Here is a 27004-nt window from a genome sequence, read left to right on the forward strand (position 1 = left end):
TTAGCAGGGGAGGCACCTCCTGCCGCAGTAGCGGCTGCCAAAGCCGGAGAGGCCAAAGCCCCCGGAGGAGATGGGCACTCCCTCAGAGCTGAGGATGCTGCCAACGGCAGCGGAGGTGGAGGATCCCACGGCGGTGTTCTGTGGGAAGGAGCTGAGGATGGGGCCGGGCAGGGTCACCACCACGGGGGAGGGCTGGATGACGACGGTGGAGTCCTGGCACTGCCTGACACAGGGCTCATTGCAGCTGTTGGCCAGCGGGGTCGGGCCGCAGGGCTGGCAGGGCAGGCACTGGTTGTAGCAGGACATGTCGTGGGTCCGGAGGTGCACCTGGGGGAAAGGGCAGGGGGAAGCAGAGCAGGGGAGATGGGTGAGGAGCAGCCTGTCACCCCACCACGAGGGAGACAAGCCACGAGCTGGAGGCAAGAGCCCATAGCTCACCTCAGCCAAACCCCAGCCTCTCTCCATGCCACACTTTCAGCCCCCTTCCCTCTCCCATGATTAAGTAGCCCCACGACCCAGCATGAGATAGGATGTGTGCTGAGAAATCCTGGAGGAGGATGCGGAGTAGGAGTTAGGCCTTCGTACTCACCTTTTTCCCAAGGAGATGGAGGCGAGAGGAGTGGATGAGAGAGAGAGGAGAAGGGCCCACTTTTATACTGCTCCTGCACCGCCCCAGGCCCACAGTCACTGCACGCGGGCAGTAATTTTCCAACAGACTCACCTCCAAAGCAAAATATCCTACCTAATGGCACAGGTGGTGTTTTTGTTTCCGTCAACGCTGCCATTTCGCTTCCTCATTTCTGACACACCCATGAGGCCACAGAGGTTCCTGTCAAATACCAGGATGAGAGGCCCAAGGATCTCCTGGGCAGGAACACAGCAGTACAGGCAGGAGATGTGCCCCCGTGTGCTGGAAGGGTCCATGCCGATAGGGGACATCGGTCTGGGGAAATCTGGTGACCTTGTTTACAACCCTCCTTGCATGTGTGCATATCCTCCCGCCAATGCAGTCCTCCTCTGGGTGCCCAAAGGCTCCTGTGACTGAGGACATGCCGCATCCTTCTCCCACCCTGACTGCCTCCACGCTCGCTCCAGCAGCCACTGGTCATTGACCCAACTGGCAGGTGGGCTACCCTACTGTTTTCAAGTGCCTTCACCCAAGGAAAGCTTCTCCTTCTGGGGAGACATTTGACAGTTTGTTTGGCAAAGTCGTCCCCTCTCATGGCAGCCTCTGGGGCTCACCCCCCCAGCGCTGTCAGCAGGCTTGCGGGAGGAAAACTTTGCCCTCCCGCACCACCCGATTCCTCAACAAGCCCTGCGGAGTCGGGTCCGTCCTCACAAACAAAGGGATGTGTTGGGGCTCAGGACAGCGCCTCGTTCCTCCCACTCTCCACCATGCACTTTGGTCGCACGCTTTGGACACTGACATGCAGGAGACACAGGCCTGGCCACTTTTCCAAAACACACTGACCATACTGCGACCACCCCCGAGCTGTGGGAGTGCTGGCAAGAAGGTCACGCTGAGGGCAATGGCCCTCCAGTGTCTCCCTGGAGCTGTGTACTTGGGCACACGCCCAGTGCTCGGACATGGTTTTCCAGGGGCAGGGATGGAACCGCCCTGCCTGCAGGGGAATTCAGCCCTGCATAGGACACGGCCCGCAGACAGCACGCGCTCCCAGCTTGGCCTCACGCCAAGAGGCTGACAGACGGCCAACCCAAAATTAGAGCGTGACTCGCCATGGGTAGGGAGAGTCTATCCCAGGCAGCTTGGCTAGTGAAGGCATTCCCTTGCCCTCCTGCGGCGCGTCCCAGCTGCCTCCGTGGCTGCAGGGCAGGGAAGTGCATCACCTCCTTGATGTAGTCTGAGAGCTGGTTTTGCACCCAGGGCCCTTCTGAGCACATCCCCTCCCTCAGCATCCCCAGGTGCATAGCACTGCGGGGTCCTGCCAGCCCTCGCTCGTTGGGGAACTGGGGGAAGTTTCCCTACATCTCCAGCGGTGCTGGGTTGTGCTGCAAGCTGAGGAGGCCTGTGGGGCATGGGAAGGAAGGCATGCTGAAGCACTAATGCCATGAGAGGACATATTGCCGGGGACCCAGGGAAGAGTCCCAGCTGCTGGGGACATGTTTTTGGCAACCCTTTCTTTCCCTCCACGGAGCATTCCGGAGAGCTTCTCGCCACAGCCCAGTCTCTTTGGCCAGGAAGATGAGGCCTGTCTGTCCACCGCCCATGCCTCTCCCCAAGGCTGACCCTGCCCCCGCCGGCAGATCTGCCCAGAGGAGGTTCAAGGGCTCTAAGATCGTAGCATAGTTCAGTCCCCCATCTGCACTTAAGCAAGAGGTGCTTCCCTTCCCGGTGCAGGACTTGCCATCTGACCTTCCTGAGGGCCATGAGGCTCCGGCGGCCCAGCCCTCCAGCTGGTCTACCTCTCCCCTGACAGCACTGCTGCCCTGGAGCACGTCACCTGGCTTCTATGGGTTGCCTTTTCTCAGGCGGTCCTTGATTTGAAGCCCACCCACTGCTGGGAGGGCCCTGCCTCCTTCCTTCAACTCTTTCAGAGGGCACATCGGCCCGGGAGAACTTGTACATAACGAGTGACAGAGAGAAGGCCTGGGCTCCCCCCAGACTGCTCTCTGTCCACTCTTCAGGAAATCAGCCGCCCCAGTCAGAAGTGGGCCCGCTTCTTCCTCCGTCACTCTGCGGCTACTCTTGCAGGCGTCGATCTTGCTCTTGATGCTTGCTGCCTGTTGCTCTTCATGTCCCTTGCAAGACTCAAGGCACGCTGAGCTTTGACTTTCCTAACAGCATCCCCACATGCCTAGGAATTATTTCCAAATTCCTCCTTTGCAGCTCGTCCCTCCTTACAACTCAGGACGCTGCCTTTTGACGATGGTGCTCTGCCTTGAGTACCCCCCTTAGCCAGAGCTGGTCTGCCGAGACATCTGTTTGTTTTCCTGTGCACTGGGCTGGAGCATTCTTGCGCTTGGACCATGAGGTGCCTAAGGCACTGCCAGCTCTTCTGAGCTCTTTTGTGCTTCACAGCTGCCTCTGCGGCATCCGACCTACCAGCTGCCTGGCTAGGCCAAAGTCAGCGTGCCTGAAGTCCAGGGGCCGTACTCTGCTACTCGCTTTCCTCCCTGCCATCAGGTCGTGAACTCCACTGCTTCTCAGGTGTGACAACCACGCCTGCCCTTGATTCCAATGTTCCCAACCAGTTCTTCCCTCTGTGGGGCAGCTGTGCAGCACCCGTCTTTTGCCCATGACAGAATCGCAGGATCGCTGAGGTTGGAAGGGACCTCTGGAGATCATCTAGTCCAACCGCCCCTGCTCAAGCACGGTCAGCCTTTGGAGGATGCTCAGGGCCAAGTCCTGTCAAGCTCTGCATACCTACAAGGATGGAGAAACCACAACGTGTCCGTGGCAACCCCATCCAGTACGTGACCACCCTCACACTAACAAAGTCTTTTCTTATGTTTTTGTGGGATTTCCCATAGTTCAATATGTGCCTATCACCTCTTGCCCCTTCACCGCATAGGACTCAGGACAGTCTGACTCTATGTTCTTGACTCCCTCCCATCAGCTCCTTTACGCAGTGCTAAGAGGCGTGCCGCGGGGCCTTCGCTCCTCCAGGCTGAACAAACCCACCTCTCACAGCCCCTCCTGCCTCAGGGGCTCCAGTTGCTTCGTGGGCTCCGTGACCCTTTGCTGGACTCGTGCCAGTATGGTGTTTTGGTTTGTGTTGAGGGTTTTGGTAGTGCGGGAGGGGCTGCAGGGTTGGCTCCCATGAGAAGCTCCTAGATGATTCCCCAGCTCCAAGGTGGACCCGCCTCTGACCAAGGCCGACCCAATCAGTGATGGTGGTAGCGCCTCTGGGATAACATATTTAAGAAGGGGAACCTACAGTGGGGGAGGAGACTGGAATGTGAGAGAAACCCCTGTGCAGATACCAAGGTCAGTGAAGAAGGAGGGGGAGGAGGTGACGGCCCTGCGGCCCATGGTGAGACGGCAGGCTGTCCCCCTGCAGCCCGTGGAGGTGAGTGGGGAAGCAGATGCCCACTTGCAGCCCGTGGAGATCCCAATGCTGGAGCAGTTGGATGCCCCCGAAGATGGCCGTGACTCCATGGGAAAGTCCACGCTGCAGCAGCCTGTGACTGAAGATCAGTCCGCGGAAACGACCCATGCCCGAGAAGTTCGTGAAGGACTGCAGCCCGTGTTAGACTCAACTGGAGAAGTTTGCGAAGCACTCTCTCCCGTGGGAGGGACCCCACGCTGGAGCAGGGGAAGAGTGTGAGGAGTCCTCCCCCCGCAGAGGAAGGACCGGCAGAGACATATGTGTGGCGAACTGACTGCAACGCCCATTCCCCGTCCCCCTGTGCCGCGGGGGGAGGACGTAGAGAAAACCGGGAGCGGAGTTGAGCCGGGAAGGAGGGAGGGGTGGGGGGAAGACGTTCTAAGGTTTGGGTTTACTTCTCAGTATGCTTGTTTTGGTTTGATTTGTAGTAAGTGAAATTGATGTTGTTTCTTCCGCAAGTTGAGCCTGTCTTTTGCCCGTGACCGTAAGCGGCGAGTGATCCCTCCCTCTCCTTGTCTCGACCCACGAGCTTTTCTTTATATTTTCTCCTCATCCCACCGGGGCCACGGCACGGGCGGAGTGAGCGAGCGGCTTCGTGCTGCTTTGAGTCCGACTGAGCTTGAACCACGACACCGTGCATCTCTCACACCGGGGAGCCACAAACTCGACGCTCTTTGCGGCAGTTGTGGTCTCAGCACTGTTGAGCAGAGAAGAGGGATCACCTTCCGTGACCTGATGGCAAACCCCTTCCTAATGCAGCCCAGGATGCTTTCAAATGCCATTTCTGCAAGGGTGCAGGCCTGCCTCACGGTGTCCAGCGGGACCCACGTCCTCCGCTGCAAAGCTGTTTGGCAGCCCATCGGCCCCAGCCTGTAGTAGTGCAGGAGGTTCTTCCTCCCCCACTGCAGGACTTTGCAGAAAGGGGCTTAAACGTTATTGGCCCCAGGCTGGGCCCCTGCAGTGCACCAGGAGTGAGTGTCTGCCAGCTGGACTTGGTGCTGCTCATCACAACCCTTGCAGTCCAGCAGCCATGCCAGATTTCAATCCCCTGCACTGCCCTCTTCCCCAGCCCGTATTTCGTTAGTTGGTCTCTCAGGATTGTGTCCTGGTTTCGGCTGGAATAAAGTTAATTTTCTTCCCAGCAGCTGGTATAGTGCTGTGGTTTGGATTTGGGATGACCGATAATGGTGATAACGCACTGGTGTCTCCGTCGTTGCTAAGCAGTGCTTATACTAAGTATGCTGCTGACCTACCTGGAAGAAGACTTTCTTGTTGCCCTCCACGTGCTTTGCCTGATTCAACGCCAGGCGGGCTTTGATTTTGCTAACACCAACCCCGCATACGCAGACAGCCTGGCAAATGTCCTCCCCAGAGCAAAGGGCATCGAGAGGAAGACAGCCGAAACCTTTGGCACGGCCTGGCTGCCTGGAGATGCCACAGCTAGTGACCGCTGGAGCGAGCTGAGAGAGAGGGAGGAGAGAGAAGCACGTGGCACGTCCTTAGAAAGAGCAGCCTTTGGGTGCTCTGCTGACGTGTGCAGCGGCAGGCAGAGCCGGGCCTCTTCCTGCAAAGGGAGTTGCAATCAATCGCACTTCACTGCCCCAAGCCAAGATCCCCTGCCTGCACAGGACCCCTCCAGCACGTGGGAGGCATCTTCTGCCCAAATTGACGCAGGCCTGCCCGGGATATCCTTGGGAGTCTCCTGCCGGCACATGAAAGGAGCCTGCGTGGCAGACCAAGCAAGTCAGAAATGAGGAAGCGAAATGGCAGCGTTGACGGAAACAAAAACACCACCTGTGCCATTAGGTAGGATATTTTGCTTTGGAGGTGAGTCTGTTGGAAAATTACTGCCCGCGTGCAGTGACTGTGGGCCTGGGGCGGTGCAGGAGCAGTATAAAAGTGGGCCCTTCTCCTCTCTCTCTCATCCACTCCTCTCGCCTCCATCTCCTTGGGAAAAAGGTGAGTACGAAGGCCTAACTCCTACTCCGCATCCTCCTCCAGGATTTCTCAGCACACATCCTATCTCATGCTGGGTCGTGGGGCTACTTAATCATGGGAGAGGGAAGGGGGCTGAAAGTGTGGCATGGAGAGAGGCTGGGGTTTGGCTGAGGTGAGCTATGGGCTCTTGCCTCCAGCTCGTGGCTTGTCTCCCTCGTGGTGGGGTGACAGGCTGCTCCTCACGCATCTCCCCTGCTCTGCTTCCCCCTGCCCTTTCCCCCAGGTGCACCTCCGGACCCACGACATGTCCTGCTACAACCAGTGCCTGCCCTGCCAGCCCTGCGGCCCGACCCCGCTGGCCAACAGCTGCAATGAGCCCTGTGTCAGGCAGTGCCAGGACTCCACCGTCGTCATCCAGCCCTCCCCCGTGGTGGTGACCCTGCCCGGCCCCATCCTCAGCTCCTTCCCACAGAACACCGCCGTGGGATCCTCCACCTCCGCTGCTGTTGGCAGCATCCTCAGCTCTGAGGGAGTGCCCATCTCCTCCGGGGGCTTTGGCCTCTCCGGCTTTGGCAGCCGCTACTGCGGCAGGAGGTGCTTCCCCTGCTAAAGCTGCTCCCTGCACTGAGGCCTCCGCTTGGATCGACCTCGTTTCCCTCTTTTGACTCATTAAAGTTCTTCTGCATCACAGCCCCTGCCTCTGTGTCATCCTTTCCCCTGCCGATGCTCTCCCAAGATGGCCAGGTGGAGAGCTGTTGCTCAGGAGTGGTTCTGGGAGGGGGTTGTTGGGGATGGTTTTGCACTGATTGTCAACAGAGGCTTGCATCGAGTATGCCTCTTTGGACTGGGATAGAATTACCCAACATAGTTCAGTGGCTACCGTCGACTTTGTTGTGCACACCTTTTGGTTTTCCTCAGTGAACTCAACGCTGTGATGCAAGTAGTCAGGAGGGAACGTGGCTTTGACAAGACATACGCACTAGCTTCCCAGGAGAGCCCAGGAGAACCCATCCTAACCTTCGCATTCTCAAAGGGAGGGACACAGTGCAGTGCGCTGCCTTATCGTAGAACCATCTTACCGTAGAATCAGAGAATGGTTGTGGTTGGAAGACACCTTGAAAGATCATCCAGTCGAACCCCGCTGCCATGGGCAGGGACATCTGTCACTAGATCACGTTACTCAAAGTTCCGTTGAACCCGTCTTTGAACACTTCCAATGATGGGGCATCCCATCATTCTCTGGGCAACCTTTTCCACTGTCTCACCACCTTCATCATGATAAAATTCTTCCTTTTGTCCAATCCACATCTACCCTATTTCAGTTTAAAACTGTTGCTCCTTGTCCTATCGCTACGGGCCTTGATAAAAAGTCCCTCTCCGACTTTCTTGCGAGTCCCCTTTATATCTGGAGAGGCTGCAATAAGGTCTCCCCATAGCCTTCTCTGCTCCGGGCTGAGCAGCCCCAACTCCCTCAGCCTTTCTTCATAAGAGGGGTGATATAGCCCCCTTACCATTTTTGCAGTCCATCTCTGGAGCTGCTCTAAGAGGTCCCTGTCTTTTTTGTACTGGGGACCCCAGGCTGGCCGTATTGCTCCAGGTGGGGTCTAACGAGAGCAGACTAAAAGCAGAGAATCACCACCCTCAGACTGCTTCGCCACACTTCTTATTGTGCAGCCCAGGCCACGAGTGGCTTTCTGGGTGGCAAGCGCCCATTGCTGGCTCATGTCCAATTCTTCTAGCCTCCAGTACCCCAGAGTCCTTCTCTGCGGGGCTGCTCTCCACCATTCATCCTCCAGTCTGTATTGATATAGTTGATGCAGGGGATTGCCCCAACGCAGGCGCAGGCCCTTGCACTTGGCCTTGTTGAAGTTCCTGAGTTTCACATGGGACCATTCCTCACGCATGTCAAGATCCCTCTGGATTGCATGCCTCCCCTCAAGCGTAACAGTTGCACCCCTCAGCTTGGTGTCACGCACAAACTTGCTGAGGGTGCAGTCAGTCCCGCTATCTATGTCATTGATGAAGGTATGAAATAGTATAGACCCCTGAAGGACACCACTCGTCGCTGGTTTCCACTTGGAGATTGAGCTGTTGACTATAACTCCTTGGATGCAGCCAAAGTGCCCTTGGGGCACTGCCAATTGCAGGTGAGGAAGGCATCCATGACTCCACCAGAGCCCCTGGCCAGCAGGCCCGGCTTTGCTGAGCCTCTGCCCAGACGTGTCCTCTTGGCCTCAGTGCACGTGCTGCGGAAGGGGCACATGGACACTGCTTGACCTCAGCCGAGGAGCCTGGACTGTGGAAGGCCCTGGGAGGGCAGCAGCCCCACAGGCTCCTGGGAAGCGGACAAGAGGGGAGAAGAAGAGAGGCGAGACGAGGGGCGGCAATTCCTCTTGGCCTGGCTGCCGCTGTTCCGCGGGAGGAGGCTCGAGTACAAAAATGGCCCCAGAGGACAATAGGAGAGGGAATGGGGGAACCAGGCCGTACTGGCGCTGGCTGGGATGGAGGTAATTTCCTTCATAGCAGTCTCTGTGGTGCTGTGTTTTAAATGCAAGTGTAAACCAGTGCAGATAACACTGCAGCGCTTGCACAGCTTCAAGGCCGTCCCTCTTTCCTAGTCTGCACCCCTGCAGTGAAGGCTAGCGGTGGGCAAGCAGCCGAGAGGGGACACAGTCAGGACAGCTGACCTGAATTGACCAAAGGGCTACTCCGTGCCATATAACATCATGCTCAGCAATGAAACGGTGGGCGGTCTTTCCAAAGTAGCTGTCCTTCGCAGACTGGCTGGGCATCAGTCTGCTGGTGCTAGGTGGTGGGTGATTGCCTTTGCATCACTTGGGTTTTTTTCTCTTTTTTTTCCCTTCCCCACTTAAACTGTCCTGATCTTGACCCCAAGGGTTTTTTGGAGTCTTTCTCTTCCAATTCTTGCCCCATCCCACTCGGACAGCAGACGGAGAAAACAGCTAGTGAGTGCTTAGTGCTGGTTGAGGTCAACAGACCACACAGGCCCATAGGCAGCGCATGTCCTGCTTGCCCTGCTCCTTCGCTCTCTCTGCCCAGGGCTTCCTGGGAAAGTTTCTGGAGACAGGGAGGCAGGGAGAGACTCAGGGCAGGAAGAGAGGCAGCGGGTGTGGGCTGAGCGTCTCAAAGGGCTGTCTGGGAGCTCTCCAAAGCGGTGCGGTGACCAGCAGCAAAGGCTGCAGAAAGACTCGGCAGCTGAGAAAGGGGAGCTGCTGAACTGCTGCAGGACACCGCTGGGCAAGATGATACATGTCCACCCAGAGCCCTTATCAGCAGCTAAACTTGGTAGCAAGCGGCCCTGTCTCTCCACACGTGCTTCTACCCCTGGCAAGCAGCAGCCCAAAAGCGGGGCCAGGGGAAGGTGCTCTTGCAGTAACGCCATCAAAACGGGTGCCACTCCCACCACTGTTCCTGCACACCGAGGACTGTCACCACCAACAGCCTGGGCTATATGAGCAGGAGCATAGCCAGGAGATCAATGGGAGCGACAAGCCCACTCTGCTCAGCGCTCTCCTGACAGCGTGTAGAAAGCTGTGTTGAGTTTTGGGCTGCAAAGCAAGGAAGACCTTGAGCAAGTGGAGCGAGTTCAGCGGAGGGTGGCCAGGATGGTGAGAGGGCCTGAGCACTTGGCAGGGGAGGAGAGGCTGAGGGTGCAGGGCTTGCTGAGCGTGGAGAAGAGAATGCTTTGCTGGGAGCCCTAAAATCAGCTTTGGAGTAGCTATGGTCATTAGACTGCATCAGGTCATGCTATCCAGCCTCAGATAGGCAGGGAAGTTCAGAAAGCAGAGGGTCAACCTGAGCAGGACTAAGCGTCTTCAGTGCAAGCCTGTGTTGATAATCACGGCACAAGCATCCCCAACAACCCCCACCAAGAACCACCCCCGAGCAACATCTCTCTCCCTGGGCATCTTGAGACAGCATCTGGAGAGGAAAGGATGAGACGAAGGCATGGGCTGGGATGCAGCAGAACTTTAATGAGTCAAAAGAGGGAAACGATGTCAATCTCGGTCAAAGACGACAGAGCACCAGGGGCAGAAAAGAATCTGTGCCCCATGGTTGTGCCGGAGATGCTGCCAAGTGTCCATCTGCCTGCCCCACAGAGGGTGCAGGGTCAGCAGGTCTTCCCTAGGCTGGCTTTGTGGTGCTCACAGCCCAGGGGAGCACAAGAGAACACGGAGACGGGAGGGAAAGGAGACAGCGCAAGAGGGGAAAGGCAGGCAAGGGCTGTGCTTCCTCAGAGCTGAGGCTGGCCCCGTCCTTTTGCAAGGGCTGCTGGGGTTGCTCAGCCTGTCTGAAAGCAACGAGCCGATGCTCTGTCCCCAGTGCAGTACCGTCTCCTGGGTCCCTGGTGGCCTTGCCCAGGGCCATCGCCAGCAGCTTTAGCAGGGGAGGCACCTCCTGCCGCAGTAGCGGCTGCCAAAGCCGGAGAGGCCAAAGCCCCCGGAGGAGATGGGCACTCCCTCAGAGCTGAGGATGCTGCCAACGGCAGCGGAGGTGGAGGATCCCACGGCGGTGTTCTGTGGGAAGGAGCTGAGGATGGGGCCGGGCAGGGTCACCACCACGGGGGAGGGCTGGATGACGACGGTGGAGTCCTGGCACTGCCTGACACAGGGCTCATTGCAGCTGTTGGCCAGCGGGGTCGGGCCGCAGGGCTGGCAGGGCAGGCACTGGTTGTAGCAGGACATGTCGTGGGTCCGGAGGTGCACCTGGGGGAAAGGGCAGGGGGAAGCAGAGCAGGGAAGATGGGTGAGGAGCAGCCTGTCACCCCACCGCAAGGGAGCCAAATCACACACTGGAGGCGAGAGCCAGAGGTGCTGTAGAGATGTTCACAGGTTCCTCGTTCCCCTCATCCCAAAAGAGCCCTCCCAGGAGCGACTAAGCCCAGGGAGGTCCCCGCCTAGCCCATGGCTCAATGGACACCCCAGCCAAGACCCAACCACTCTCCATGCCGTAACTTCTACCCCCTTCCCTCTCCCATGGCAAGCAGCTCTAAGACCCAGCACGGCACAAAGAGGCTGGTATGTGCTGAGAAATGACAGAGGAGGAGGCCGAGTAGGAGGAGAAAGGGCTCCAGACTCACCTTGTTCCCAAGGAGATGGAGGCGACAGGAGCGGATGAGAGAGAGAGGAGAAGGGCCCACTTTTATACTGCTCCTGCACCGCCCCAGGCTCACAGTCACTGCGCACGGGCAGTAATTTTCCAACAGATTCACCTCCAAAGCAAAATATCCTACCTAATGGCACAGGTTGTGTTTTGCTTTCCGTCAACGCTGCCATTTCGCTTCCTCATTTCTGACACACCCATGAGGCCACAGAGGTTCCTGTCAAATACCAGGATGAGAGGCCCAAGGATCTCCTGGGCAGGAACACAGCAGTACAGGCAGGAGATGTGCCCCCGTGTGCTGGAAGGGTCCATGCCGATAGGGGACATCGGTCTGGGGAAATCTGGTGACCTTGTTTACAACCCTCCTTGCATGTGTGCATATCCTCCCGCCAATGCAGTCCTCCTCTGGGTGCCCAAAGGCTCCTGTGACTGAGGACATGCCGCATCCTTCTCCCACCCTGACTGCCTCCACGCTCGCTCCAGCAGTCACTGGTCATTGACCCAACTGGCATGTGGGCTACCCTACTGTTTTCAAGTGCCTTCACCCAAGGAATGCTTCTCCTTCTGGGGAGACATTTGACAGTTTGTTTGTTTGGCAAAGTCGTCCCCTCTCATGGCAGCCTCTGGGGCTCACCCCCCCAGCGCTGTCAGCAGGCTTGCGGAAGGAAAACTTTGCCCTCCCGCACCACCCGATTCCTCAACAAGGCCTGTGGAGTCAGGTCCGTCCTCACAAACAAATGGGTGTGTTGGGGCTCAGGACAGCGCCTTGTTCCTCCCACTCTCCACCATGCACTTTGGTCGCACGCTTTGGACACTGACCTGCAGGAGACACAAGCCTGGCCACTTTTCCAAAACACACTGACCATCCTGCGACCACCCCCGAGCTGTGGGAGTGCTGGCAAGAAGGTCACGCTGAGGGCAATGGCCCTCCAGCGTCTCCCTGGAGCTGTGTACTTGGGCACAAGCCCAGTGCTCGGACATGGTTTTCCAGGGGCAGGGATGGAACCGCCCTGCCTGCAGGGGAATTCAGCCCTGCATGGGACATGGCCCGCAGACAGCACGCGCTCCCAGCTTGGCCTCACGCCAAGAGGCTGACACACGGTCAACCCAAAATTAGAGCGTGACTCGCCATGGGTAGGGAGAGTCTATCCCAGGCAGCTTAGCTACTGAAGGCATTCCCTTGCCCTCCTGCGGCGCGTCCCAGCTGCCTCCGTGGCTGCAGGGCAGGGAAGTGCATCACCTCCTTGATGTAGTCTGAGAGCTGGTTTTGCACCCAGGGCCCTTCTGAGCACATCCCCTCCCTCAGCATCCCCAGGTGCATAGCACTGCGGGGTCCTGCCAGCCCTCGCTCGTTGGGGAACTGGGGGAAGTTTCCCTACATCTCCAGCGGTGCTGGGTTGTGCTGCAAGCTGAGGAGGCCTGTGGGGCATGGGAAGGAAGGCATGCTGAAGCACTAATGCCATGAGAGGACATATTGCCGGGGACCCAGGGAAGAGTCCCAGCTGCTGGGGACATGTTTTTGGCAACCCTTTCTTTCCCTCCACGGAGCATTCCGGAGAGCTTCTCGCCACAGCCCAGTCTCTTTGGCCAGGAAGATGAGGCCTGTCCGTCCACCCTCCATGCCTCTCCCCAAGGCTGACCCTGCCCCCGCCGGCAGATCTGCCCAGAGGAGGTTCAAGGGCTCTAAAGTAGCATAGTTCAGTCCCCCGTCTGCACTTAAGCAAGAGGTTCTTCCCTTCCCGGTGCAGGACTTGCCATCTGACCTTCCTGAGGGCCATGAGGCTCCTGCGGCCCAGCCCTCCAGCTGGTCTACCTCTCCCCTGACAGCACTGCTGCCCTGGAGCACGTCACCTGGCTTCTATGGGTTGCCTTTTCTCAGGCGGTCCTTGATTTGAAGCCCACCCACTGCTGGGAGGGCCCTGCCTCCTTCCTTCAACTCTTTCAGAGGGCACATCGGCCCAGGAGAACTTGTACATAACGAGTGACAGAGAGAAGGCCTGGGCTCCCCCCAGACTGCTCTCTGTCCACTCTTCAGGAAATCAGCCGCCCCAGTCAGAAGTGGGCCCGCTTCTTCCTCCGTCACTCTGCGGCTACTCTTGCAGGTGTCGATCTTGCTCTTGATGCTTGCTGCCTGTTGCTCTTCATGTCCCTTGCAAGGCTCAAGGCACGCTGAGCTTTGACTTTCCTAACAGCATCCCAACATGCCTAGGAGTTATTTCCAAATTCCTCCTTTGCAGCTCGTCCCTCCTTACAACTCAGGACGCTGCCTTTTGACGATGGTGCTCTGCCTTGAGTACCCCCCTTAGCCAGAGCTGGTCTGCCGAGACATCTGTTTGTTTTCCTGTGCACTGGGCTGGAGCATTCTTGCGCTTGGACCATGAGGTGCCTAAGGCACTGCCAGCTCTTCTGAGCTCTTTTGTGCTTCACAGCTGCCTCCGCGGCATCCGACCTACCAGCTGCCTGGCTAGGCCAAAGTCAGCGTGCCTGAAGTCCAGGGGCCGTACTCTGCTCCTCGCTTTCCTCCCTGCCATCAGGTCGTGAACTCCACTGCTTCTCAGGTGTGACAACCACGCCTGCCCTTGATTCCAATGTTCCCAACCAGTTCTTCCCTCTGTGGGGCAGCTGTGCAGCACCCGTCTTTTGCCCATGACAGAATCGCAGGATCGCTGAGGTTGGAAGGGACCTCTGGAGATCGTCTAGTCCAACCGCCCCTGCTCAAAGCACGGTCAGCCTTTGGAGGATGCTCAGGGCCAAGTCCTGTCAAGCTCTGCATACCTACAAGGATGGAGAAACCACAACGTGTCCGTGGCAACCCCATCCAGTACGTGACCACCCTCACACTAACAAAGTCTTTTCTTATGTTTTTGTGGGATTTCCCATAGTTCAATATGTGCCTATCACCTCTTGCCCCTTCACCGCATAGGACTCAGGACAGTCTGACTCTATGTTCTTGACTCCCTCCCATCAGCTCCTTTACGCATTGCTAAGAGGCGTGCCGCGGGGCCTTCGCTCCTCCAGGCTGAACAACCCCACCTCTCACAGCCCCTCCTGCCTCAGGGGCTCCAGTTGCTTCGTGGGCTCTGTGACCCTTTGCCGGACTCGTGCAAGTATGGCGTGTAGTTTGGGTTTGTGTGGAGGGTTTTAGTAGCGGGGGAGGGGCTGCAGGGTTGGCTCCCATGAGAAGCTCCTAGATGATTCCCCAGCCCCAAGGTGGCCCCGCCTCTGACCAAGGCCGACCCAATCAGTGATGGTGGTAGCGCCTCTGGGATAACATATTTAAGAAGGGGAACCTACAGTGGGGGAGGAGATTGGAATGTGAGAGAAACCCCTGTGCAGATACCAAGGTCAGTGAAGAAGGAGGGGGAGGAGGTGACGGCCCTGCGGCCCATGGTGAGACGGCAGGCTGTCCCCCTGCAGCCCGTGGAGGTGAGTGGGGAAGCAGATGCCCACTTGCAGCCCGTGGAGTTCCCAATGCTGGAGCAGTTGGATGCCCCCAAAGATGGCCGTGACTCCATGGGAAAGCCCACGCTGCAGCAGCCTGTGACTGAAGATCAGTCCGCGGAAACGACCCATGCCCGAGAAGTTCGTGAAGGACTGCAGCCCGTGTTAGACTCAACTGGAGAAGTTTGCGAAGTACTCTCTCCCGTGGGAGGGACCCCACGCTGGAGCAGGGGAAGAGTGTGAGGAGTCCTCCCCCCGCAGAGGAATGACCGGCAGAGACATATGTGTGGCGAACTGACTGCAACGCCCATTCCCCGTCCCCCTGTGCCGCGGGGGGAGGACGTAGAGAAAACCGGGAGCGGAGTTGAGCCGGGAAGGAGGGAGGGGTGGGGGGAAGACGTTCTAAGGTTTGGGTTTACTTCTCAGTATGCTTGTTTTGGTTTGATTTGTAGTAAGTGAAATTGATGTTGTTTCTTCCCCAAGTTGAGCCTGTCTTTTGCCCGTGACCGTAAGCGGCGAGTGATCCCTCCCTCTCCATGTCTCGACCCACGAGCTTTTCTTTATATTTTCTCCTCATCCCACCGGGGCCACGGCACGGGCGGAGTGAGCGAGCGGCTTCGTGCTGCTTTGATACCGACTGAGCTTGAACCACGACACCGTGCATCTCTCACACCGGGGAGCCACAAACTCGACGCTCTTTGCGGCAGTTGTGGTCTCAGCACTGTTGAGCAGAGAAGAGGGATCACCTTCCGTGACCTGATGGCAAACCCCTTCCTAATGCAGCCCAGGATGCTTTCAAATGCCATTTCTGCAAGGGTGCAGGCCTGCCTCACGGTGTCCAGCGGGACCCACGTCCTCCGCTGCAAAGCTGTTTGGCAGCCCATCGGCCCCAGCCTGTAGTAGTGCAGGAGGTTCTTCCTCCCCCACTGCAGGACTTTGCAGAAAGGGGCTTAAACGTTATTGGCCCCAGGCTGGGCCCCTGCAGTGCACCAGGAGTGAGTGTCTGCCAGCTGGACTTGGTGCTGCTCATCACAACCCTTGCAGTCCAGCAGCCATGCCAGATTTCAATCCCCTGCACTGCCCTCTTCCCCAGCCCGTATTTCGTTAGTTGGTCTCTCAGGATTGTGTCCTGGTTTCGGCTGGAATAAAGTTAATTTTCTTCCCGGCAGCTGGTATAGTGCTGTGGTTTGGATTTGGGATGACCGATAATGGTGATAACGCACTGGTGTCTCCGTCGTTGCTAAGCAGTGCTTATACTAAGTATGCTGCTGACCTACCTGGAAGAAGACTTTCTTGTTGCCCTCCACGTGCTTTGCCTGATTCAACGCCAGGCGGGCTTTGATTTTGCTAACACCAACCCCGCATACGCAGACAGCCTGGCAAATGTCCTCCCCAGAGCAAAGGGCATCGAGAGGAAGACAGCCGAAACCTTTGGCACGGCCTGGCTGCCTGGAGATGCCACAGCTAGTGACCGCTGGAGCGAGCTGAGAGAGAGGGAGGAGAGAGAAGCACGTGGCACGTCCTTAGAAAGAGCAGCCTTTGGGTGCTCTGCTGACGTGTGCAGCGGCAGGCAGAGCCGGGCCTCTTCCTGCAAAGGGAGTTGCAATCAATCGCACTTCACTGCCCCAAGCCAAGATCCCCTGCCTGCACAGGACCCCTCCAGCACGTGGGAGGCATCTTCTGCCCAAATTGACACAGCCCTGCCCGGGATATCCTTGGGAGTCTCCTGCCGGCACATGAAAGGAGCCTGCGTGGCAGACCAAGCAAGTCAGAAATGAGGAAGCGAAATGGCAGCGTTGACGGAAACAAAAACACCACCTGTGCCATTAGGTAGGATATTTTGCTTTGGAGGTGAGTCTGTTGGAAAATTACTGCCCGCGTGCAGTGACTGTGGGCCTGGGGCGGTGCAGGAGCAGTATAAAAGTGGGCCCTTCTCCTCTCTCTCTCATCCACTCCTCTCGCCTCCATCTCCTTGGGAAAAAGGTGAGTACGAAGGCCTAACTCCTACTCCGCATCCTCCTCCAGGATTTCTCAGCACACATCCTATCTCATGCTGGGTCGTGGGGCTACTTAATCATGGGAGAGGGAAGGGGGCTGAAAGTGTGGCATGGAGAGAGGCTGGGGTTTGGCTGAGGTGAGCTATGGGCTCTTGCCTCCAGCTCGTGGCTTGTCTCCCTCGTGGTGGGGTGACAGGCTGCTCCTCACCCATCTCCCCTGCTCTGCTTCCCCCTGCCCTTTCCCCCAGGTGCACCTCCAGACCCACGACATGTCCTGCTACAACCAGTGCCTGCCCTGCCAGCCCTGCGGCCCGACCCCGCTGGCCAACAGCTGCAATGAGCCCTGTGTCAGGCAGTGCCAGGACTCCACCGTCGTCATCCAGCCCTCCCCCGTGGTGGTGACCCTGCCCGGCCCCATCCTCAGCTCCTTCCCACAGAACACCGCCGTGGGATCCTCCACCTCCGCTGCCGTTGGCAGCATCCTCAGCTCTGAGGGAGTGCCCATCTCCTCCGGGGGCTTTGGCCTCTCCGGCTTTGGCAGCCGCTACTGCGGCAGGAGGTGCCTCCCCTGCTAAAGCTGCTCCCTGCACTGAGGCCTCCGCTTGGATCGACCTCGTTTCCCTCTTTTGACTCATTAAAGTTCTTCTGCATCACAGCCCCTGCCTCTGTGTCATCCTTTCCCCTGCCGATGCTCTCCCAAGATGGCCAGGTGGAGAGCTGTTGCTCAGGAGTGGTTCTGGGAGGGGGTTGTAGGGGATGGTTTTGCACTGATTGTCAACAGAGGCTTGCATCGAGTATGCCTCTTTGGACTGGGATAGAATTACCCAACATAGTTCAGTGGCTACCGTCGACTTTGTTGTGCACACCTTTTGGTTTTCCTCAGTGAACTCAACGCTGTGATGCAAGTAGTCAGGAGGGAACGTGGCTTTGACAAGACATACGCACTAGCTTCCCAGGAGAGCCCAGGAGAACCCATCCTAACCTTCGCATTCTCAAAGGGAGGGACACAGTGCAGTGCGCTGCCTTATCGTAGAACCATCTTACCGTAGAATCAGAGAATGGTTGTGGTTGGAAGACACCTTGAAAGATCATCCAGTCGAACCCCGCTGCCATGGGCAGGGACATCTGTCACTAGATCACGTTACTCAAAGTTCCGTTGAACCCGTCTTTGAACACTTCCAATGATGGGGCATCCCATCATTCTCTGGGCAACCTTTTCCACTGTCTCACCACCTTCATCATGATAAAATTCTTCCTTTTGTCCAATCCACATCTACCCTATTTCAGTTTAAAACTGTTGCTCCTTGTCCTATCGCTACGGGCCTTGATAAAAAGTCCCTCTCCGACTTTCTTGCGAGTCCCCTTTATATCTGGAGAGGCTGCAATAAGGTCTCCCCATAGCCTTCTCTGCTCCGGGCTGAGCAGCCCCAACTCCCTCAGCCTTTCTTCATAAGAGGGGTGATATAGCCCCCTTACCATTTTTGCAGTCCATCTCTGGAGCTGCTCTAAGAGGTCCCTGTCTTTTTTGTACTGGGGACCCCAGGCTGGCCGTATTGCTCCAGGTGGGGTCTAACGAGAGCAGACTAAAAGCAGAGAATCACCACCCTCAGACTGCTTCGCCACACTTCTTATTGTGCAGCCCAGGCCACGAGTGGCTTTCTGGGTGGCAAGCGCCCATTGCTGGCTCATGTCCAATTCTTCTAGCCTCCAGTACCCCAGAGTCCTTCTCTGCGGGGCTGCTCTCCACCATTCATCCTCCAGTCTGTATTGATATAGTTGATGCAGGGGATTGCCCCAACGCAGGCGCAGGCCCTTGCACTTGGCCTTGTTGAAGTTCCTGAGTTTCACATGGGACCATTCCTCACGCATGTCAAGATCCCTCTGGATTGCATGCCTCCCCTCAAGCGTAACAGTTGCACCCCTCAGCTTGGTGTCACGCACAAACTTGCTGAGGGTGCAGTCAGTCCCGCTATCTATGTCATTGATGAAGGTATGAAATAGTATAGACCCCTGAAGGACACCACTCGTCGCTGGTTTCCACTTGGAGATTGAGCTGTTGACTATAACTCCTTGGATGCAGCCAAAGTGCCCTTGGGGCACTGCCAATTGCAGGTGAGGAAGGCATCCATGACTCCACCAGAGCCCCTGGCCAGCAGGCCCGGCTTTGCTGAGCCTCTGCCCAGACGTGTCCTCTTGGCCTCAGTGCACGTGCTGCGGAAGGGGCACATGGACACTGCTTGACCTCAGCCGAGGAGCCTGGACTGTGGAAGGCCCTGGGAGGGCAGCAGCCCCACAGGCTCCTGGGAAGCGGACAAGAGGGGAGAAGAAGAGAGGCGAGACGAGGGGCGGCAATTCCTCTTGGCCTGGCTGCCGCTGTTCCGCGGGAGGAGGCTCGAGTACAAAAATGGCCCCAGAGGACAATAGGAGAGGGAATGGGGGAACCAGGCCGTACTGGCGCTGGCTGGGATGGAGGTAATTTCCTTCATAGCAGTCTCTGTGGTGCTGTGTTTTAAATGCAAGTGTAAACCAGTGCAGATAACACTGCAGCGCTTGCACAGCTTCAAGGCCGTCCCTCTTTCCTAGTCTGCACCCCTGCAGTGAAGGCTAGCGGTGGGCAAGCAGCCGAGAGGGGACACAGTCAGGACAGCTGACCTGAATTGACCAAAGGGCTACTCCGTGCCATATAACATCATGCTCAGCAATGAAACGGTGGGCGGTCTTTCCAAAGTAGCTGTCCTTCGCAGACTGGCTGGGCATCAGTCTGCTGGTGCTAGGTGGTGGGTGATTGCCTTTGCATCACTTGGGTTTTTTTCTCTTTTTTTCCCTTCCCCACTTAAACTGTCCTGATCTTGACCCCAAGGGTTTTTTGGAGTCTTTCTCTTCCAATTCTTGCCCCATCCCACTCGGACAGCAGACGGAGAAAACAGCTAGTGAGTGCTTAGTGCTGGTTGAGGTCAACAGACCACACAGGCCCATAGGCAGCGCATGTCCTGCTTGCCCTGCTCCTTCGCTCTCTCTGCCCAGGGCTTCCTGGGAAAGTTTCTGGAGACAGGGAGGCAGGGAGAGACTCAGGGCAGGAAGAGAGGCAGCGGGTGTGGGCTGAGCGTCTCAAAGGGCTGTCTGGGAGCTCTCCAAAGCGGTGCGGTGACCAGCAGCAAAGGCTGCAGAAAGACTCGGCAGCTGAGAAAGGGGAGCTGCTGAACTGCTGCAGGACACCGCTGGGCAAGATGATACATGTCCACCCAGAGCCCTTATCAGCAGCTAAACTTGGTAGCAAGCGGCCCTGTCTCTCCACACGTGCTTCTACCCCTGGCAAGCAGCAGCCCAAAAGCGGGGCCAGGGGAAGGTGCTCTTGCAGTAACGCCATCAAAACGGGTGCCACTCCCACCACTGTTCCTGCACACCGAGGACTGTCACCACCAACAGCCTGGGCTATATGAGCAGGAGCATAGCCAGGAGATCAATGGGAGCGACAAGCCCACTCTGCTCAGCGCTCTCCTGACAGCGTGTAGAAAGCTGTGTTGAGTTTTGGGCTGCAAAGCAAGGAAGACCTTGAGCAAGTGGAGCGAGTTCAGCGGAGGGTGGCCAGGATGGTGAGAGGGCCTGAGCACTTGGCTGGGGAGGAGAGGCTGAGGGTGCAGGGCTTGCTGAGCGTGGAGAAGAGAATGCTTTGCTGGGAGCCCTAAAATCAGCTTTGGAGTAGCTATGGTCATTAGACTGCATCAGGTCATGCTATCCAGCCTCAGATAGGCAGGGAAGTTCAGAAAGCAGAGGGTCAACCTGAGCAGGACTAAGCGTCTTCAGTGCAAGCCTGTGTTGATAATCACGGCACAAGCATCCCCAACAACCCCCACCAAGAACCACCCCCGAGCAACATCTCTCTCCCTGGGCATCTTGAGACAGCATCTGGAGAGGAAAGGATGAGACGAAGGCATGGGCTGGGATGCAGCAGAACTTTAATGAGTCAAAAGAGGGAAACGATGTCAATCTCGGTCAAAGACGACAGAGCACCAGGGGCAGAAAAGAATCTGTGCCCCATGGTTGTGCCGGAGATGCTGCCAAGTGTCCATCTGCCTGCCCCACAGAGGGTGCAGGGTCAGCAGGTCTTCCCTAGGCTGGCTTTGTGGTGCTCACAGCCCAGGGGAGCACAAGAGAACATGGAGACGGGAGGGAAAGGAGACAGCGCAAGAGGGGAAAGGCAGGCAAGGGCTGTGCTTCCTCAGAGCTGAGGCTGGCCCCGTCCTTTTGCAAGGGCTGCTGGGGTTGCTCAGCCTGTCTGAAAGCAACGAGCCGATGCTCTGTCCCCAGTGCAGTACCGTCTCCTGGGTCCCTGGTGGCCTTGCCCAGGGCCATCGCCAGCAGCTTTAGCAGGGGAGGCACCTCCTGCCACAGTAGCGGCTGCCAAAGCCGGAGAGGCCAAAGCCCCCGGAGGAGATGGGCACTCCCTCAGAGCTGAGGATGCTGCCAACGGCAGCGGAGGTGGAGGATCCCACGGCGGTGTTCTGTGGGAAGGAGCTGAGGATGGGGCCGGGCAGGGTCACCACCACGGGGGAGGGCTGGATGACGACGGTGGAGTCCTGGCACTGCCTGACACAGGGCTCATTGCAGCTGTTGGCCAGCGGGGTCGGGCCGCAGGGCTGGCAGGGCAGGCACTGGTTGTAGCAGGACATGTCGTGGGTCCGGAGGTGCACCTGGGGGAAAGGGCAGGGGGAAGCAGAGCAGGGGAGATGGGTGAGGAGCAGCCTGTCACCCCACCGCAAGGGAGCCAAATCACACACTGGAGGCGAGAGCCAGAGGTGCTGTAGAGATGTTCACAGGTTCCTCCTTCCCCTCATCCCAAAAGAGCCCTGCCAGGAGCGACTAAGCCCAGGGAGGTCCCCGCCTAGCCCATGGCTCAATAGACACCCCAGCCAAGACCCAAGCACTCTCCATGCCGTAACTTCTACCCCCTTCCCTCTCCCATGGCAAGCAGCTCTAAGACCCAGCACGGCACAAAGAGGCAGGTATGTGCTGAGAAATGACAGAGGAGGAGGCCGAGTAGGAGGAGAAAGGGCTCCAGACTCACCTTGTTCCCAAGGAGATGGAGGCGACAGGAGCGGATGAGAGAGAGAGGAGAAGGGCCCACTTTTATACTGCTCCTGCACCGCCCCAGGCTCACAGTCACTGCGCACGGGCAGTAATTTTCCAACAGATTCACCTCCAAAGCAAAATATCCTACCTAATGGCACAGGTTGTGTTTTGCTTTCCGTCAACGCTGCCATTTCGCTTCCTCATTTCTGACACACCCATGAGGCCACAGAGGTTCCTGTCAAATACCAGGATGAGAGGCCCAAGGATCTCCTGGGCAGGAACACAGCAGTACAGGCAGGAGATGTGCCCCCGTGTGCTGGAAGGGTCCATGCCGATAGGGGACATCGGTCTGGGGAAATCTGGTGACCTTGTTTACAAACCTCCTTGCATGCGTGCATATCCTCCCGCCAATGCAGTCCTCCTCTGGGTGCCCAAAGGCTCCTGTGACTGAGGACGTGCCGCATCCTTCTCCCACCCTGACTGCCTCCACGCTAGCTCCAGCAGCCACTGGTCATTGACCCAACTGGCAGGTGGGCTACCCTACTGTTTTCAAGTGCCTTCACCCAAGGAAAGCTTCTCCTTCTGGGGAGACATTTGACAGTTTGTTTGGCAAAGTCGTCCCCTCTCATGACAGCCTCTGGGGCTCACCCCCCCAGCGCTGTCAGCAGGCTTGCGGAAGGAAAACTTTGCCCTCCCGCACCACCCGATTCCTCAACAAGCCCTGTGGAGTCGGGTCCGTCCTCACAAACAAAGGGATGTGTTGGGGCTCAGGACAGCGCCTCGTTCCTCCCACTCTCCACCATGCACTTTGGTCGCACGCTTTGGACACTGACCTGCAGGAGACACAGGCCTGGCCACTTTTCCAAAACACACTGACCATCCTGCGACCACCCCCAAGCTGTGGGAGTGCTGGCAAGAAGGTCATGCTGAGGGCAATGGCCCTCCAGCGTCTCCCTGGAGCTGTGTACTTGGGCACAAGCCCAGTGCTCGGACATGGTTTTCCAGGGGCAGGGATGGAACCGCCCTGCCTGCAGGGGAATTCAGCCCTGCATGGGACATGGCCCGCAGACAGCACGCGCTCCCAGCTTGGCCTCACGCCAAGAGGCTGACACACGGTCAACCCAAAATTAGAGCGTGACTCGCCATGGGTAGGGAGAGTCTATCCCAGGCAGCTTGGCTAGTGAAGGCATTCCCTTGCCCTCCTGCGGCGCGTCCCAGCTGCCTCCGTGGCTGCAGGGCAGGGAAGTGCATCACCTCCTTGATGTAGTCTGAGAGCTGGTTTTGCACCCAGGGCCCTTCTGAGCACATCCCCTCCCTCAGCATCCCCAGGTGCATAGCACTGCGGGGTCCTGCCAGCCCTCGCTCGTTGGGGAACTGGGGGAAGTTTCCCTACATCTCCAGCGGTGCTGGGTTGTGCTGCAAGCTGAGGAGGCCTGTGGGGCATGGGAAGGAAGGCATGCTGAAGCACTAATGCCATGAGAGGACATATTGCCGGGGACCCAGGGAAGAGTCCCAGCTGCTGGGGACATGTTTTTGGCAACCCTTTCTTTCCCTCCACGGAGCATTCCGGAGAGCTTCTCGCCACAGCCCAGTCTCTTTGGCCAGGAAGATGAGGCCTGTCCGTCCACCCTCCATGCCTCTCCCCAAGGCTGACCCTGCCCCCGCCGGCAGATCTGCCCAGAGGAGTTTCAAGGGCTCTAAAGTAGCATAGTTCAGTCCCCCGTCTGCACTTAAGCAAGAGGTTCTTCCCTTCCCGGTGCAGGACTTGCCATCTGACCTTCCTGAGGGCCATGAGGCTCCTGCGGCCCAGCCCTCCAGCTGGTCTACCTCTCCCCTGACAGCACTGCTGCCCTGGAGCACGTCACCTGGCTTCTATGGGTTGCCTTTTCTCAGGCGGTCCTTGATTTGAAGCCCACCCACTGCTGGGAGGGCCCTGCCTCCTTCCTTCAACTCTTTCAGAGGGCACACTGGCCCGGGAGAACTTGTACATAACGAGTGACAGAGAGAAGGCCTGGGCTCCCCCCAGACTGCTCTCTGTCCACTCTTCAGGAAATCAGCCGCCCCAGTCAGAAGTGGGCCCGCTTCTTCCTCCGTCACTCTGTGGCTACTCTTGCAGGCGTTGATCTTGCTCTTGATGCTTGCTGCCTGTTGCTCTTCACGTCCCTTGCAAGGCTCAAGGCACGCTGAGCTTTGACTTTCCTAACAGCATCCCAACATGCCTAGGAGTTATTTCCAAATTCCTCCTTTGCAGCTCGTCCCTCCTTACAACTCAGGACGCTGCCTTTTGACGATGGTGCTCTGCCTTGAGTACCCCCCTTAGCCAGAGCTGGTCTGCCGAGACATCTGTTTGTTTTCCTGTGCACTGGGCTGGAGCATTCTTGCGCTTGGACCATGAGGTGCCTAAGGCACTGCCAGCTCTTCTGAGCTCTTTTGTGCTTCACAGCTGCCTCCGCGGCATCCGACCTACCAGCTGCCTGGCTAGGCCAAAGTCAGCGTGCCTGAAGTCCAGGGGCCGTACTCTGCTCCTCGCTTTCCTCCCTGCCATCAGGTCGTGAACTCCACTGCTTCTCAGGTGTGACAACCACGCCTGCCCTTGATTCCAATGTTCCCAACCAGTTCTTCCCTCTGTGGGGCAGCTGTGCAGCACCCGTCTTTTGCCCATGACAGAATCGCAGGATCGCTGAGGTTGGAAGGGACCTCTGGAGATCGTCTAGTCCAACCGCCCCTGCTCAAAGCACGGTCAGCCTTTGGAGGATGCTCAGGGCCAAGTCCTGTCAAGCTCTGCATACCTACAAGGATGGAGAAACCACAACGTGTCCGTGGCAACCCCATCCAGTACGTGACCACCCTCACACTAACAAAGTCTTTTCTTATGTTTTTGTGGGATTTCCCATAGTTCAATATGTGCCTATCACCTCTTGCCCCTTCACCGCATAGGACTCAGGACAGTCTGACTCTATGTTCTTGACTCCCTCCCATCAGCTCCTTTACGCATTGCTAAGAGGCGTGCCGCGGGGCCTTCGCTCCTCCAGGCTGAACAACCCCACCTCTCACAGCCCCTCCTGCCTCAGGGGCTCCAGTTGCTTCGTGGGCTCCGTGACCCTTTGCCGGACTCGTGCAAGTATGGCGTGTAGTTTGGGTTTGTGTGGAGGGTTTTAGTAGCGGGGGAGGGGCTGCAGGGTTGGCTCCCATGAGAAGCTCCTAGATGATTCCCCAGCCCCAAGGTGGCCCCGCCTCTGACCAAGGCCGACCCAATCAGTGATGGTGGTAGCGCCTCTGGGATAACATATTTAAGAAGGGGAACCTACAGTGGGGGAGGAGATTGGAATGTGAGAGAAACCCCTGTGCAGATACCAAGGTCAGTGAAGAAGGAGGGGGAGGAGGTGACGGCCCTGCGGCCCATGGTGAGACGGCAGGCTGTCCCCCTGCAGCCCGTGGAGGTGAGTGGGGAAGCAGATGCCCACTTGCAGCCCGTGGAGTTCCCAATGCTGGAGCAGTTGGATGCCCCCAAAGATGGCCGTGACTCCATGGGAAAGCCCACGCTGCAGCAGCCTGTGACTGAAGATCAGTCCGCGGAAACGACCCATGCCCGAGAAGTTCGTGAAGGACTGCAGCCCGTGTTAGACTCAACTGGAGAAGTTTGCGAAGTACTCTCTCCCGTGGGAGGGACCCCACGCTGGAGCAGGGGAAGAGTGTGAGGAGTCCTCCCCCCGCAGAGGAATGACCGGCAGAGACATATGTGTGGCGAACTGACTGCAACGCCCATTCCCCGTCCCCCTGTGCCGCGGGGGGAGGACGTAGAGAAAACCGGGAGCGGAGTTGAGCCGGGAAGGAGGGAGGGGTGGGGGGAAGACGTTCTAAGGTTTGGGTTTACTTCTCAGTATGCTTGTTTTGGTTTGATTTGTAGTAAGTGAAATTGATGTTGTTTCTTCCCCAAGTTGAGCCTGTCTTTTGCCCGTGACCGTAAGCGGCGAGTGATCCCTCCCTCTCCATGTCTCGACCCACGAGCTTTTCTTTATATTTTCTCCTCATCCCACCGGGGCCACGGCACGGGCGGAGTGAGCGAGCGGCTTCGTGCTGCTTTGATACCGACTGAGCTTGAACCACGACACCGTGCATCTCTCACACCGGGGAGCCACAAACTCGACGCTCTTTGCGGCAGTTGTGGTCTCAGCACTGTTGAGCAGAGAAGAGGGATCACCTTCCGTGACCTGATGGCAAACCCCTTCCTAATGCAGCCCAGGATGCTTTCAAATGCCATTTCTGCAAGGGTGCAGGCCTGCCTCACGGTGTCCAGCGGGACCCACGTCCTCCGCTGCAAAGCTGTTTGGCAGCCCATCGGCCCCAGCCTGTAGTAGTGCAGGAGGTTCTTCCTCCCCCACTGCAGGACTTTGCAGAAAGGGGCTTAAACGTTATTGGCCCCAGGCTGGGCCCCTGCAGTGCACCAGGAGTGAGTGTCTGCCAGCTGGACTTGGTGCTGCTCATCACAACCCTTGCAGTCCAGCAGCCATGCCAGATTTCAATCCCCTGCACTGCCCTCTTCCCCAGCCCGTATTTCGTTAGTTGGTCTCTCAGGATTGTGTCCTGGTTTCGGCTGGAATAAAGTTAATTTTCTTCCCGGCAGCTGGTATAGTGCTGTGGTTTGGATTTGGGATGACGATAATGGTGATAACGCACTGGTGTCTCCGTCGTTGCTAAGCAGTGCTTATACTAAGTATGCTGCTGACCTACCTGGAAGAAGACTTTCTTGTTGCCCTCCACGTGCTTTGCCTGATTCAACGCCAGGCGGGCTTTGATTTTGCTAACACCAACCCCGCATACGCAGACAGCCTGGCAAATGTCCTCCCCAGAGCAAAGGGCATCGAGAGGAAGACAGCCGAAACCTTTGGCACGGCCTGGCTGCCTGGAGATGCCACAGCTAGTGACCGCTGGAGCGAGCTGAGAGAGAGGGAGGAGAGAGAAGCACGTGGCACGTCCTTAGAAAGAGCAGCCTTTGGGTGCTCTGCTGACGTGTGCAGCGGCAGGCAGAGCCGGGCCTCTTCCTGCAAAGGGAGTTGCAATCAATCGCACTTCACTGCCCCAAGCCAAGATCCCCTGCCTGCACAGGACCCCTCCAGCACGTGGGAGGCATCTTCTGCCCAAATTGACGCAGCCCTGCCCGGGATATCCTTGGGAGTCTCCTGCCGGCACATGAAAGGAGCCTGCATGGCAGACCAAGCAAGTCAGAAATGAGGAAGCGAAATGGCAGCGTTGACGGAAACAAAAACACCACCTGTGCCATTAGGTAGGATATTTTGCTTTGGAGGTGAGTCTGTTGGAAAATTACTGCCCGCGTGCAGTGACTGTGGGCCTGGGGCGGTGCAG

At 57.6% G+C, this 27004-nt stretch overlaps 5 protein-coding genes across 5 annotated transcripts; 2 read left to right on the top strand and 3 right to left on the bottom strand.

Moving 5' to 3' along the window:
• LOC126038934 (feather keratin 1-like) lies at positions 1-662 on the bottom strand. The gene is made up of 2 exons (XM_049801392.1): positions 591-662; positions 1-309 (listed from the first exon to the last, which is right to left on the bottom strand). Exon 2 carries the CDS (start codon positions 304-306, stop codon positions 1-3), a length of 306 nt encoding a protein of 101 aa, XP_049657349.1. The 5' UTR covers positions 307-309; positions 591-662.
• Positions 663-5956: 5294 nt separating this feature from the next.
• LOC126038943 (feather keratin 1-like) lies at positions 5957-6618 on the top strand. Its single transcript, XM_049801401.1, has 2 exons — positions 5957-6028; positions 6310-6618. Exon 2 carries the CDS (start codon positions 6313-6315, stop codon positions 6616-6618), a length of 306 nt encoding a protein of 101 aa, XP_049657358.1. The 5' UTR covers positions 5957-6028; positions 6310-6312.
• A 3790-nt stretch (positions 6619-10408) lies between these two features.
• Positions 10409-11182, bottom strand: LOC126038935 (feather keratin 1-like). The gene is made up of 2 exons (XM_049801393.1): positions 11111-11182; positions 10409-10717 (listed from the first exon to the last, which is right to left on the bottom strand). Exon 2 carries the CDS (start codon positions 10712-10714, stop codon positions 10409-10411), a length of 306 nt encoding a protein of 101 aa, XP_049657350.1. The 5' UTR covers positions 10715-10717; positions 11111-11182.
• Positions 11183-16483: 5301 nt separating this feature from the next.
• On the top strand, positions 16484-17145 carry LOC126038937 (feather keratin 1-like). Its single transcript, XM_049801394.1, has 2 exons — positions 16484-16555; positions 16837-17145. Exon 2 carries the CDS (start codon positions 16840-16842, stop codon positions 17143-17145), a length of 306 nt encoding a protein of 101 aa, XP_049657351.1. The 5' UTR covers positions 16484-16555; positions 16837-16839.
• A 3789-nt stretch (positions 17146-20934) lies between these two features.
• Positions 20935-21708, bottom strand: LOC126038938 (feather keratin 1-like). Its single transcript, XM_049801395.1, has 2 exons — positions 21637-21708; positions 20935-21243 (listed from the first exon to the last, which is right to left on the bottom strand). Exon 2 carries the CDS (start codon positions 21238-21240, stop codon positions 20935-20937), a length of 306 nt encoding a protein of 101 aa, XP_049657352.1. The 5' UTR covers positions 21241-21243; positions 21637-21708.
• Between the last annotated feature and the right edge of the window lie 5296 nt (positions 21709-27004).

Source organism: Accipiter gentilis, chromosome 5 (genome assembly GCF_929443795.1).
Source record: "Accipiter gentilis chromosome 5, bAccGen1.1, whole genome shotgun sequence".
Classification (NCBI taxonomy): Eukaryota; Metazoa; Chordata; class Aves; order Accipitriformes; family Accipitridae; genus Astur; species Astur gentilis.